At 43.8% G+C, this 15,545-nt stretch overlaps 1 protein-coding gene across 1 annotated transcript in view; it reads right to left on the bottom strand.

The window, feature by feature from the left end:
- POLR2B (RNA polymerase II subunit B) overlaps nucleotides 1-15,545 on the bottom strand; it is a 120,115-nt gene that overhangs the window by 58,257 nt on the left and 46,313 nt on the right. The window contains exon 9 of the mRNA XM_030194562.1: nucleotides 14,189-14,308. Coding sequence (XP_030050422.1) covers nucleotides 14,189-14,308 — 120 coding nt within the window. The remainder of the gene's footprint in view (nucleotides 1-14,188; nucleotides 14,309-15,545) is intronic.

Here is a 15,545-nt window from a genome sequence, read left to right as displayed (position 1 = left end):
GAACCTTGCAGCAACTCTGACTGTCCCTGCTTCAGTCAATAGGTCTGGTGTAAGAGCAATATAAACTCCAGAGAAAACAAAGATCCCGATGCAGCTGCTCTATCGGACCCTGAGGTTATAAAATGGTGGCTGTGCTCTGTGTGTGATCAAACAGAGGCTGCTCCTCACTGTCAGTTCTGACAAAATGGCACCTGTTCCCACACTCTCCAGCACCAAACTGTGCACCTGCCCTGCCAGAGTTTCTGGCATATCTGGATGATGCACCAAGTCCAAAGACGTACTACCGCCGATCATTACCCCAGCATCCTGCGGGATTCCCTGCTTGCACGCACTGCAACATCCCAACGCCAGCTAGTGTGTCCACAGTGGGAAAACCACTTAACTGCCTCTGAAGGAGTAGCCATTCACCCTGACTGGCACAAACGCAGCACAACACAGTCCCAAGCAGTGAGTCATGATCTCTCCCCCCCACCAAGCAGAACTTGCATCGCTCCAAGCAGTTCTGAGCCAAACTTTAGTTGGACTTAACACTGACAGCTGCTCCTCCCAAGCCCCCAGTCTCCACAAGTCTTACCTCAGATGAGAAAGAATCAGGAGATATTCTGTCCCACACTCTCCAGTAAACCTCTTTCCTTCTCTTCTCTTTTTTTTTTTTTCTAAGATTGTTGTGCTAGAAAAAGGAGAACTCCACAGGAAACAGGGGAGAGAAGTAGTAGTAAATTTGCAGGGCACCAGAGACAGGGATCTGAAAACCTCCAGATATCACTCTGTCGACTCAAGCTCAACTGGGGACTAGACGAACAACTGGACCAGGAGCAAATCACTCAGAACCAGAGGCTGAAAAGTGTGTCCATCCACCTGCTGGAGACAGAAAATATTGAGGAGCTGGACTGGATGACAGAGAGATGCATCTCATCTCAGTTTTCTATCTCCACTTGCTGGTTGATCGACACAACTATACCACATGTTGTGGAATTGTGGGAAGCCACGTTACAGAATTGCTTATTTAGCAAAGAAAGAAAACAGGAATAGTAAACAGTGGTGAATTTCTAACAGTTTCTAATTCCTAATACTAATGTCTGATACAAATAAGCACACTCCCTAACAAAAGCAGCACTATCCATCAGTTGACATTTGAGTTATCACAGAACCAAAACCATATAACCTAAAGATAGCAGCAAACCCTCAGGCACATCACTGATCATTAGGCTGTAGCACAGTCAGATTGAAGAACACTGAAGCTGGTGGAAGAGAGGAGAGATAGATCTTGCTTCTCTCCATTGCTGCACTGCATCTCTCTCCATGGCCATATATACTGTCTTACCATTCATGTCATTCAAATCATGATAAAATAGGGGAGTTGAAAATTGGCTTAATCATTAATGACAATATCGGACCAATTGTGCTGACATTATACATCACCTTGAACATATGCAGAAATGCTCCAAAGTAGCTGATGATGTACCAGAGACTCTTTTCTCCAAGGACTTCTCAAATCTTCAAGGCAGTATCTCACTGGTTCAAAATATCACACTCTATCCTTGGTCTGATGTAATCAAACTAGCTGGTCACCAAGTTCTTGCACATACAAATTGCAGTGTGACACAGAAAATCCACATGACATCACATGTCTTTAGTTCAGCCTAAACTCTATGATGCACACAAACTGGTGACAGGGCTACATCCTCTACACTGCCAGTTACCAAAGGCTACTTCCTTCTTGTAGTAAGAGAATATCCTGATAGATCTGTATGACCTCTATATAGCTCTTGTTTCCAACCTGTTAATGGACTAGGACATGTCTCCTACCATCTTCCTTACCTGGCCTTGACAATGTGCTCCACAGCCACTCAGGCTGACATCCATCATCACCACAATCCAACTGGGGTTTCTGGTATCCAACTATTACTCCAATCTGACTTGAGCTAATGGAATCCATAGAAAATGATAGTAAACTGACAATGCTGACCACTGGTACAGAAGTGAACTCTGAAGCACATGCACATGTGCCTGAGCCAAAAGGATTAAGTTGATGGTTGCTGCTATAGCACCAAGACCCTACAACAAACTGATTCCTCTCTTGAACACACTACTTTGGAAGATGACTTTCCCCTCCTGCAAGTCAAACATACCCCCTCAGCTATTTAATATACTAAGAAGATACCAACTTGCTCTTTTTGGATGTTCACAACTCATCTAAGACACTGTAAAAGCATAATCACTTGAGGGAGCTTGAGCACTTTCAGCCTTGGACTCAGTCCTTATGAGTCAATTGTCCAGATACAGATGAAATCAGTATGCCCTCTCTGCAGAGGAAAGTGGATACCACTAATCATTACATCTGAAGAGATCTGAAGGGCAGGGATAAAGAAAAGGAACAGCCTGAAACTGACGATTCCCAAGAACGTCTGGTGAGGCAGGCCTCAGATCTGAGGACATCAATAACTACTCCTTGTGAAACATAGAAACAGAAAAATATAGGCAAATAAAGACCATATGGCCTATCCAGTGTGCCTATCTCTCTTCGAGATCCTATGTACTTGTCTCAAGCTGTTTTAAATTCAGATGCTGTTTTCGTCCCCATCACTTCCACCGGGGTCTGTTCCACAAATTCACCACCCTTTCTGTGAAGAAGTATTTCCTCTGGTTACTTCTAAGTCTATTCCCTTTCACCTTCATCCTATGGCCCCTCATTCCAGAGCTTCCTGTGCATTAATGCCACATAGGTATTTAAATGTCTGTCAAATCTCCCCTCTCCCACCTTTCTTCCAAAGTGGAAATAAGAGACAAAGCCTGATTTACACCCTTGATCATAACAGGAGGAAAATTGCTCTTATTTTGGGGGGTCAACATAAGAAATGGTGAACTTGCCTCGGGTCGAGAGAAAACCATAGGCTTGTTCTCCAGTAACCTCTAGGGATTTATCTCCTTCAGATCTTTTACCAGCTTCTCCAAGACCCTCCCTAAACAGTTGATTCCCTCAAAAAAGAAGACTGCTAAGCTGGGCCTTGGAAGCTGTATCAGCTGCCTGATTCCAGAGAGTTAATTAGCACCTGGCTGAAACTCAGATCACCATGCTGCTGGAAGAAATACAAAACAAATCATAAGGTATCTGCCATAAAAAGCTAGAATGAAGATGAACCAAATCCCGCAAGATCTTAGCACCCTTTCTACTGCTGCTCAATTGGAAACTGCTGCACCCAGAACAAACAGGCCCTGAATACATAAGTACTGCAAACAACTGCCTGCAGCCCCAAGAACACAACTTCAAAAGACATACTTCAATAAGATTTTCAACTTTCAATCTTGGACATTCTTCAAAGCTGTGCTGCTCTCAATGGGAATGGTAGTTTTGTCACCATCATCAAGGTGTCCACTGTCAGTTGCTTCAACTTTCTCTAACGAACTAAAGGGCAGAATTTCCCCATGGCCTTACCAACCCAGAGAGACTGGCTTCTGGTGCATCTCCCTCTGCTGATATCAGGGCTTGAACTGCTTAGTGAACACGAAAGGTTCTGATGGGCTTCTGAATATCTTCCAATATGGGATCCCTCGAGGATTCCATCTCCTACACTTGAGCTTCAAATATACTTAGCAATTAATATGCAGACTTTCTAAGAACTAACAGCTCCTTAAAAAAAAAAAAGACAAGACAATTTCCCCTCCTCCAAAGGATGGATGACCCAATGCTTCCTTACCCCAGTATTATGACCCCACCCTCAAGACCCCTACTCCTAATCTTCCCTTGTATTCAAATAGGGTATTTTAGCTTGTCTGGGCCCCTCAGTGTCCCCCCTCCCCAGGCAAAGTTACAGGGGGACCTTTAGCCTGCCTCAGTAGAAAGGCTCTGTAAAGGAGAAAGGGAAAAGGCTTCCCCTGTAGTTCAGGTGACTGAGGACGTTGCTACTCCTTATGAGCTCCATAGAGACAAGGAAGCTTCCAAAAATCCACCTCCTAACATCTCGGGTGTGGAAACTGTACAAGCACTAAGAGCAATAGCATCTCAAATGGCTGCTGTTGTCTTTCACAGCCACATGGAGTTGGCTGAGAGCACGGGAATATTTGTGGTTGGTGATTGTTGCCAGCGACCTCTTTGCTGCTTCTGACTGCCTTGTCCTGCCATCAAAGTGCCCACTGTTTTGAGCAATTTTGAGAATTTTCGTCATCAACTTTGGCCATGATTGATTTATCACCTTTTGCAAGTACTTTTCACTTTCTTTAAGTATAACTTTCTTGATGCCTTCCCATAACTCAATGTGGTAAACCCATTTCAAAGATAGTCTAAAATCTGGTGGTATACTTCAGATAATATTTTGAAACAGTCATGATTGGCTTTTTCTTTTTCAGCTTGAGTTTGCACACTGGTAGTTGGGTGATCTATACCACTGTCAACTTCAGGTTGTCTTTTTTGATTGTATAAAAAATGTAAACATTTTAAAATTTTATATTATTCAATGTCACTGTAATTTTATTATTTCTTCTGTGATTTATCTAGGTTCGTATTTCAATATTTTGTTTCCCCATTTATGACTCTTTAAAGCCACTATGATGTTATTAGACTATGCATTATATCAAAACTGAAACTTGTAATACTTGTACCTTTATTGACATTATTGAGCTTTCCAATCATTGACTTCCACATATGTAGTCAATTTAATTTTTTTTAATCCACTGGGTGAAATCCACATGTACAGTCACTGCTTGTATTGCTGAAAGATGTTGCTAGAATTCAAGACCAAAATGTTCATTTCAATTAAATCTTCTCCAGCTCAATTTCTGTTTTCAAGCTCAAATTTTCCAACTGCTTGGCTACCTACTTTGTTCTCAATTTTGCATTCTAGTTGCCTGTGATTATCCATGTATCTTGTCTGCATGTCCTCTCGATTTCAAATTGTATAGAACTATTAACTTTGTCCTCTTCTGCACATATATCCGAATAGTTGTGTCGATCGAATCATATACTACTGCAGTCTCTCAATGTATTCCTTGGCATTTATCATGCCACTGACAAATCTGCAAATATCCCAACACCACTTGTTGTTATGCAACCCCAAAGCCTTGATGTTCAACAAATGTTTGACAAACACATTCAAACACTCTGGTAGCTTTCATTTTTCACCTGGAATCACCTTACATGTGTGTGCCGCCTGTCTCCAAAAGAGATAAAAAATGCTTCCATCACTGAAAAGTACCTTTACCCACATCTCACAAATCCATTTTAAGTACTTTTTTGATCACTTGACAAACTCTGTCCAACAGCTTCTTCTTGCTTTACATCCCCTCAATCCACATTAATAGCATCTTCTACCCACTGTAGATGAAGAAACTGCCACTCTACAGTTTTCAAACTACTAACTGAGTAGCAAGGATAAAGTGAGCTTGCAGTCAGAATTATGTAACTGACTGAAGTTGGATTCACTTTTACTGAAGGATTTAATTCTGCTTAACTTTACTGTGCTAAGCGGCAGCGATATGAATGCATAGCCAACATACAAAATTAATTGCATCTAAAAGAGGAGAGAACACAAACTCAATGTATGATGCTCCACCATAGCATACAGTTATATGAAAAACTGCATACGGAAGCTTCAAAACAGCATTAAGAACTGCTTAGTCCAGACTGTTACACATTATTGTACACTCTAGGTATCTCCTAGAGTGGTGTCAGACACTGTGGAATTCTGGATTCCCTCCCAACTGGACCACGCTCAAACAGGCAACTGGTTCTCCAACTCAGCCCAGGAGGCGCACCACAACAGTTCAGAACCCAGCTGCATGCTTTGTCACAATCTGCTGGACACAGAATTCTGAAAAGCAAGTGGTTACAGGGTGTCCTATATAGGGCAGTGCTCAAGTCTTTGCTCCATCTCCACCTGCTGGCTGGTAGACATAATCCTTTGGTTCTGACTAGTCTGATGGACAAAATAAGGAAGCAGTGTTTAACCCCTGTGGGAGAGGGAATCCCATTTACTGTGCAATGGCAACCGGTCGTCAGATTCAGGGCCAAAGTCTGCAGAATTCTGAAGGGGCCCCTTTTTAAAAGCTTTAAAAAAAAAAAAAGGTTTAAGGGGTTCAGTTGTGCAGTGGGTCAAAACTACTAGCAGTTTTAATAAAGGATCTCTTTATTCTCAAATATTTTTCATATCTGGTTTTGAATGCAAAGGACAGCAAATACAGTGGGGGAAATAAGTATTTGATCCCTTGCTGATTTTGTAAGTGTGCCCACTGACAAAGACATGAGCAGCCCATAATTGAAGGGTAGGTTATTGGTAACAGTGAGAGATAGCACATCACAAATTAAATCCGGAAAATCACATTGTGGAAAGTATTTGAATTTATTTGCATTCTGCAGAGGGAAATAAGTATTTGATCCCCCACCAACCAGTAAGAGATCTGGCCCCTACAGACCAGGTAGATGCTCCAAATCAACTCGTTACCTGCATGACAGACAGCTGTCGGCAATGGTCACCTGTATGAAAGACACCTGTCCACAGACTCAGTGAATCAGTCAGACTCTAACCTCTACAAAATGGCCAAGAGCAAGGAGCTGTCTAAGGATGTCAGGGACAAGATCATACACCTGCACAAGGCTGGAATGGGCTACAAAACCATCAGTAAGACGCTGGGCGAGAAGGAGACAACTGTTGGTGCCATAGTAAGAAAATGGAAGAAGTACAAAATGACTGTCAATCGACAAAGATCTGGGGCTCCACGCAAAATCTCACCTCGTGGGGTATCCTTGATCATGAGGAAGGTTAGAAATCAGCCTACAGGGGGTCACGTGATGCCTGCTGCCTGAGGGGACGTGGTGGAGAGGGGCTCCCCGAGAGATCTGCTATATTCAGCTAAAAACAGCCAGTTTTGCTGGCTATACGCAAATTCTGAGGGTGTTGGCTGCTAGACGATAGAACAGAGCCCAGATTTCATCACGTTTCTGAGAAGGTTTCTGAGGAATGCCCACAAAAGCCCAGAGAGGAGCAAAAACCCCGAACAACAAGGCGCCGAAAAAGATGGCGGAAACAACAATGCAGCCCGCGCGGAGCGACACAGAACCGCAGGCAGGAGAATGGATAGCGGAAATAACGAGGTCGGTGTCGGCAGCACTGGAAAATAGACTTACCAAACTGCAAACAGCTGTGGATGAAATAAACGGAAAGTTTGATGCACAGGCCACCCGCATTGCTGAAGTGGAGAATCGAGTGGCGGCGAGAGAGGACGAGGCTCGGCAAATGGCGGCTCAAATTTCTGAACTTCAAAAAGAAACAGGAGAGCTGAGAGACCGCCTGGAAGAGCAGGAAAATCGAGCACGACGAAACAACTTGAGAGTGGTTGGTCTCCCTGAGTCAGTGCTGGACAAAAATCTTTATAAGTTCTTTGACTCCTGGCTTCCAGACCAGCTGGGCATAGCAGAGGGCAGAAACAACATTTGCTGTGACAGGGCGCACCGAATTGGGGTGCGCAAGGAGGAGAATGCCAGACCCCGAACAGCAATAGCGCATTTCACCAACTGGCAGGCGAAAGAGGAGATCTTAAGGGCTTACCGCGCAAAGAAAGCTTTATCGTACGAGAGCAACAGGTTGTTTATTTTCAATGACTACTCTGCAAGAGTGGCACTGCTACGGAAAGCTATGGCACCTACATGCACTGAACTGCATAAAAAAGGAATCAAGTTCGCCCTTCTCTACCCGGCGAAGCTACGGGTATGGTATGAAAATCGAGTGTCCTATATCAGCGATCCAGGAGAGGCGAAGGCAATGCTGGAGAAAATCACCGCGGCTGGCACCTGTGAGCTGGGAAAGAGCCCGTGACCAAGGAGAGTAATCCTGGAAGTGGGAGCTGAAGGTTTTATTTGCAAATAGCCAGGAGGCATCTATTAAGTGCTGGGACAATCTTTGAGTTTAGAGTTGATGGATATGCTAATTGATGGACAGGCTCCAAGCGAAAGCGGGAGCAGGGAGGGGGAGGAGGGGTTTGTAACAGGGATAACATGTCTGGTTCTTTCAGCTGTTTTAGTTTGAAATGAAGTGTTATAGAAGGGTTAGTTTTATGGCTGATGGGGGTATGGGCTTAGGATATATAGTCACAAGCTTCCTTTGTGGGTCGTCTGACATTCCATAACTCTTGGATGAGGGGGGACTCTCGGGGAGGCCCTGTCGGACCGGTGAGTCTCGGGTAGGAGTAGGATGGAAGACAAGGAATGGAAGGGACAGGGGAGGGGGGGAGGGAGAGGAGAATGGTGGGGAGGGGGAGGGGGGGTGGATGAATGCGTAGAGATGAAAGGGGTGTGGTTGTGGTTGTCTGTGTGGAAAGAGAGGGAGGGGGGAGGGGGGAAGGAGGGCTTTTGGGTGGGAAAGGACAGAGATCTGAAAGCTAAAATCACTGTGAGAGTCTGTTTGCTTAATGAGTGTATTGAAGATACTTGCCAGTTGGGCTGGGAGACTGGCGAGATGTATAGTGTCTTTATCTATGGTATTAATAACATACAACCTGACAATGGTTAATTTAAGAGTAATTACGTTGAATGTGGATGGTGTGCACTCCCCAGTTAAAAGAACTAAGCTGCTCTCGTGGCTATGCAAAGAGGGAGCAGATATAGCATTCTTGCAAGAAACCCACCTCTCGGCATCTGAACATCAAAAATTACAACGGAGCTGGGTGGGAGAGGTGGGGTTCTCTTCTTATAATTCTAGACAAAGAGGAGTGGCCATATTAATACACAAGAAATTGCCATTTAACACTCATAAAGTGATCCAGGACAGAGAGGGGAGATATGTACTGATTATGGGTGAATTGTGGGGACAGCATATGCTTCTTTGCAATGTCTATGGGCCCAATGTATATTCCTCCAAATTTTTCTCTGAATTGGTGGCCAAAGTATTGACCCTTCCTGATTGCTTAATAGTGATGGGGGGAGATTTTAACATGGTGGCTGACCCCTCAGTGGATTGCAAGCCCCCGAAAACCAAGGGAAGAAATTGGGACAATAAAGGGGTGAATTTCGTGGCTTCTCAACTGGGGCTTGAGGACATGTGGAGGCTGTTACACCCCCACGATAGAGAATACACATTTCACTCCCATCCGCATAATGTATACTCTAGGCTGGATTACATGTTGGTCACCACTTCTTGGCTATCTAGAGTCACTAAAGTGCATATACTTGATAATGTGTTGAGCGACCACTCAGCAGTTACTTTAGACATGTCATTTGCGGCAGAAACAAAGGAGAGGATTTGGAGATTTTCACCACTATTGTATAACAATAAGGAATTTCATGAGTTTCTGAGAAATAAGTGGCTTGAATACCAAAGGTACAATCAAACCCAGGGCGTAGATGCAGGTACATACTGGGAGGCCTCGAAGGTAGTGTTGAGAGGCGATATCATAGCATACACAGCAAGGCAGAGAAAAAAAAGGGAGGCAGATCTTTTACGGTTGTCTAGAGAATTCCACCAGTTGCGGAGGACACATATGAGCTCCTTGAATGCAGACTGTAAAGCTCAGCTGTTACATGTTCGGAAACAAATAGATGATATCCTGACCCAGAGAGCTGTAAGTGATATTTACTTTCAGCGCTTTAAACTGTTCAAATGGGGCAATAGGGCAGGGAAGCTCTTAGCTAACCTGGTTAGGCCACCACGCAAAAGACAGGTCGTTACCACAATTAAAGATCCAAAAGGGAGGGAGTACACGGAGGAGACACAGATAATGCAGCAATTTGTAAATTTTTATAGCTCTTTGTATAAGGCTAAGGAGTTTGACTTAGAGGCGTGTGAGCGGTTCTTTCAAACGATGCAGCTGCCACAGCCTACAGAGGATCAGCTGCTTGTTTTGAATGCACCTATCTCAGGAGAGGAGATAAAAAAGGGTATTAAATCCCTCAAGTTAACCAAGGCCCCGGGGCCCGATGGTTTTGGCCCGGAATATTACCGTATTTTAGTGGATCTAATAGTGGAACCCCTGGGGGCGTGGTTTAATGGGATTGCAGAAGAGGGACTGGGAATCCAGCGCAACATGGCCCATGTGGTATTATTGCCAAAACCGGGTAAGGATGTAACACAGGTGGGATCATACCGCCCCATTTCGCTTTTAAATCAGGACATAAAGTTGTTGGCGGCCATAATGGCCAAGCGGATGAATACGTTATTGCCCTTTTTAGTGCATGAAGACCAGGTCGGATTTGTCCCGGGGCGATACGCTTCCATGAACATTATGAGGGCTATGCTAACAATTCAGGAATACGGAGGGAGTGGGGGAAAAGAAGCCATAATAGGATTGGACATGGAGAAAGCTTTTGACAGTATATCATGGCAATACCTATTTTGGACCCTAGAAAAGTTCGGTATAACTGGGACTTTTTTATCCTGGATCAAGGCCCTTTACGCGATGCCACTGGCTAGGCTGTTAGTTAATGGAAAGCTCACAGAGAGTTTCTCGCTGCACAGAGGCACCCGCCAGGGTTGCCCTTTGTCGCCACCCCTATTTTACTGGCCATAGAACCGCTAGCTATAAAGATTAGAAGCAGTGGATCGATCCGAGGTCTGCGGGTGGGGCATAGAGAATTTAAACTTAATCTATTTGCCGACGACATCCTAATGTATGTGGCGCACGCCCCTACGGATTTGCCCAGGGCGTTGGATCTGGTGGCTGGATTTGGGGATCTGTCGGGGTTGCGAGTAAATTGCTCTAAATCGGAAGTGCTTCCTTTGTCGGGACGCAGTGGGGACCCGGGAACAGTAGAACTGCCGATCCCATATGCTAAGGGCGCAATGCGATATTTGGGTATTTTCCTTAGTACTAGTGGTGGGACGTTCTACAGGAAGAACGTGATGGAGTCAGTGGAGAAAATTGGGCAGTTGTGTGCGCGATGGAAAGACTTGCCACTTTCTTTGATGGGGAGAATAGCTCTTGTAAAAATGGTTCTACTGCCTAAGATTCTCTACCCTCTACAGGTGGCACCTATCTGGGTCTTACGGAGAGAGGAACGTTTGTTTCGTTCCATTATCCGCTCTTTTATTTGGCATGGGAAAGGGGCACGAATAGGGCATCAGAAACTATCCCATAATAAGGGGGCGGGAGGCCTGGGGTTACCCGATTTACGCATGTACAATGTTGCAGCGCTTATGCGCTTTATTTTTGAGGGGTTGGCAGATCATTATAAGTTTTTGCCAACTGGAGGGCTGGAGGACTGGAGTCGCCCATGGTCGTTTATAAATTTAATACACACGCGAGCTGGCACTGACTCTCAGATGGTGGGCAAGCTGGCATTCCTGAAACCCATGCGGAGGGCGTGGATTTGGTGGAGAGAGAAACAACAGAAGACACCCAATGCGTCCCCCTTTTTGGGCATGGTGGGCAATGCGGAGTTTCCAGCAGGCATGGGGTACTCGGTGTTTACCCAGTGGCAGCAGGAGGGGTGCAGGATTTTAGGCCATCTCCTAGTGGAGGGGGGGGATACGCTGGAATCTTTTGACCAAATCAAAGAGAGATGGGGTGTCCCTAATAAGAATCTACTGCAATACATTCAAGTGAGGCATTATTATTCTGCTTTACAGGGGAAATATGGGGATAAGTGGAGGTGGGGCCTGTTGGATAAGGTGTTGCTCCGGACCCCCTATAAAGTCAATAGTCTCTCTACATGGTATAAGATCTTGCAAATGCATAGCCCAGAAGGGGGCATGGAGAGGCTGGTGGGACATTGGAACACAGAACTAGGTACGACCTATACACTCCAAATGTTTAACAAGCTTTTCTCCACATTATATGACATGGTTAAAGTAGCAGATCTGCAGGAAACACAATATAAGATAATGCACAGAGCATACATCACTAGGGCTAAAGGGGCAATTATGGGCTTATGGGGAGATGGACAGTGTCCCCGATGTCATCAGGGAGGAGGAACCTTTCTTCACTCTTTCCTGGAATGTCCGAGCCTCTCAGTGTGGAATGAGGCCTTCCAATTAATACAGGGAGTTACTCAAAAACAGCTAGAATGGGACTACGCAACACTGCTCCTTGGAGATCAAACCCTTTTGAAAGCACAGAGGGTATTGCAACCGTACAGGCGATTTATATATATGACCTTATTGTTAGTTAAAAAGACTATTTTACAATTTTGGACATCCTCTGAGAGTATACCAAGTGGAGCTTGGAAGGCACGAATGAGTGAAGTGGGTAAATATGAGAGCAGGATCTATGCCAAATCTCTAAAAGCAGGCAACAAGCAATACTCGATGGTGTGGACAGACTGCTTACAGAGGCTCAGTTAAGGGAGGGGGGGGAGGGCTGGGTAAGGGTAGAGGGGGGGATAGGAGTGCATGGGCAAATGGCTGGTGTGTAAAGGTGTGGATATGAAAGGTATGCATGAGATGAATAGATGAGGGATACTTGAAAAGCCGATGCAAATATGGTGATGGAATGATTATGTTGTGGGATTTCGTGCTTACTTGATATTGTTATCAGGAATGTCATGTGCTTGTATTTAATAATATCATTTTGTTCTCTGTGACAAGTGTTTATACATTGTGTTGGCGACAATAAAAAAAAAAAAAAAAAAAAAAAGAAATCAGCCTACAACTACAAGGGGGGAACTTGTCAATGATCTCAAGGCAGCTGGGACCACTGTCACCACGAAAACCATTGGTAACACATTACGACATAACGGATTGCAATCCTGCAGTGCCCGCAAGGTCCCCCTGCTCCGGAAGGCACATGTGACGGCCCGTCTGAAGTTTGCCAGTGAACACCTGGATGATGCCGAGAGTGATTGGGAGAAGGTGCTGTGGTCAGATGAGACAAAAATTGAGCTCTTTGGCATGAACTCAACTCGCCGTGTTTGGAGGAAGAGAAATGCTGCCTATGACCCAAAGAACACCGTCCCCACTGTCAAGCATGGAGGTGGAAATGTTATGTTTTGGGGGTGTTTCTCTGCTAAGGGCACAGGACTACTTCACCGCATCAATGGGAGAATGGATGGGGCCATGTACCGTACAATTCTGAGTGACAACCTCCTTCCCTCCGCCAGGGCCTTAAAAATGGGTCGTGGCTGGGTCTTCCAGCACGACAATGACCCAAAACATACAGCCAAGGCAACAAAGGAGTGGCTCAGGAAGAAGCACATTAGGGTCATGGAGTGGCCTAGCCAGTCACCAGACCTTAATCCCATTGAAAACTTATGGAGGGAGCTGAAGCTGCGAGTTGCCAAGCGACAGCCCAGAACTCTTAATGATTTAGAGATGATCTGCAAAGAGGAGTGGACCAAAATTCCTCCTGACATGTGTGCAAACCTCATCATCAACTACAGAAGACGTCTGACCGCTGTGCTTGCCAACAAGGGTTTTGCCACCAAGTATTAGGTCTTGTTTGCCAGAGGGATTAAATACTTATTTCCCTCTGCAGAATGCAAATAAATTCATATACTTTCCACAATGTGATTTTCCGGATTTAATTTGTGATGTGCTATCTCTCACTGTTACCAATAACCTACCCTTCAATTATGGGCTGCTCATGTCTTTGTCAGTGGGCACACTTACAAAATCAGCAAGGGATCAAATACTTATTTCCCCCACTGTATATGTCACACAACCTCAAGGATTAAGAGATATTCCTTTGCACACAACTATACTAGAGGTTCTTAATCACTTTTGTGCCATAGACCCCTTCTCAGAAAAATGTATTTTAATTTAAAAAAAAAAAACCAAACACACAGAGACTTACACTGTATTACAAAGGAAACCAGTAATTGAATATAGTTATCAGAATATATAAAAAAAAACAAATATATATTGACCATTATCAATTACATGCTTTCGGAAAAAAAAGGTACTTCACGCAACCAAATGTATTCTGGTTTCACTTTTATGGTATAATAATTTTAGATAGTGGGATTTTCTGACAAATCTTTTTGGAATCTAGTGGCCATAAATAATTTTGTTGCCTATATTCATTATTGAATGAAAAGCTATATTTCAGTTTCAGGTTAGTGAAAATGAAGCTGTAAATGTATTTTTCCAAGTTCATGGACCTCCTGAAATCTAGGTTAAAAACCCCTGCACTTTACACTAATGACTTTCACAAGGTGGGGTGGAAAAACAAATATACAAAATAGTCTGCTTAAGAATGCCTTACTTTCCCCAGCAGTTAAGTCTAAAAAAAAAAGGGGGGGGGGGTTCTATTCCTGTGTGTATCTTACCCTCTGAAGAGGAAGGCCAGCAAGGGCCCTGCCAGGTCCAGCCTCTTGTTTCCATAGTGATCTCTGTCATCCAGCTCTCTTCTGCCCAAAGCTGCCAGCAGTAACCTGTGAACCATGTACCTAAGCAAACCAAGAGAAAATACTTAACAGAACCACAAACAAGGCTTGAGGAGAGTGCTTCCCCCATCAATTAAAAAAAAAAAAAAAAAAAACACAAAACATGCTATTCAATTAGGTCTTGAAATCTTAAAGTTTGAAAATTGAATAATATATGAAGTACTTTTCACTAGGTTATATGGACTTGGATTGGCCACTGTTAGAAATAGAATGCTAGGCTTGATGGACCTTTGGTCCGTCCCAGTATGGCAATACTTATGTACGTATCTAAGTTAAAAATTAAATTAAGTGAATTGCGATGTGCTCAGTTCTGACAAATTCACACCATTACATCCTCAGGGTAATATTTGGTGGAATCATAGGAACCATCATCGCACAAAAGGTGTTCCAGTTTTCAAGAAATGTACATACTCTTGCTGTTTTCCTACAGCTCATTTAAAACAGAAGAAGTTGTATCTTATATAAACGCTCCTATTTTCAGATCAAAGTAAATGATCAATTATCTAATACCTCCTTAACTTTGTATATTCTTTTTGTGATTTACCAATGAGCTTGTATATCCTACCCACTTATCCACATATACATATCTAATATCTTTTATACTTCCTAATAAATAACTGCCCTACTGGCTGATCTACGTCACATACTCAAGATCTTTTTCCACATAAATATACATATGTAAGTGGAAAGGACAGCGTCTAGTTCTAGCAACTGAATAGATGTTACATCTAGTCAGTGCTTGTGCCTGCAACTAAGGGATTTTGCTAGGATATTTTTTTCCCTGGGAGAGATGTGGCTTGGAAAGTTGTCCCTAAGGAAAGTGCCAAGTTCCAAATTCTGGTTACCTTTCTGCACAGATGAAAGGATCTGAGCTACCTTATTTATGAACAACATGGCAACTTGGTTGTTAGTTCCGAATAGTCTCATTGCACAGGCGGTGTTTGTGCCAAGTTCCAGACTCTGGTTGCCTTTCTGCACACAGGAAAGGATCTGAACTACCATATTTATGTAGAACATGGCAACTTGGTTGTTAGTTCAGATAAGAATAGTCTCATTGCACAGACAGTCTTTGAAGGCTTGAAAGGATCTGTATATGGCACATAGTTATCTGGCTGACATAAAAGGATAGTTCTTAGTATGAGCAAAAACCTTGTGTACAGTTGTTTAACATGGGATTCCCAGCCGACATCAAAGGCATCTGTTAGAGTGAATGCACAATGTGGCATGCAAAAAAACCACC

The sequence above is a fragment of the Microcaecilia unicolor genome, chromosome 2, assembly GCF_901765095.1.
Source record: "Microcaecilia unicolor chromosome 2, aMicUni1.1, whole genome shotgun sequence".
Classification (NCBI taxonomy): Eukaryota; Metazoa; Chordata; class Amphibia; order Gymnophiona; family Siphonopidae; genus Microcaecilia; species Microcaecilia unicolor.
Note: the sequence above shows the minus strand (reverse complement) of the source record. Positions and strands in the feature narration are given on the sequence as shown.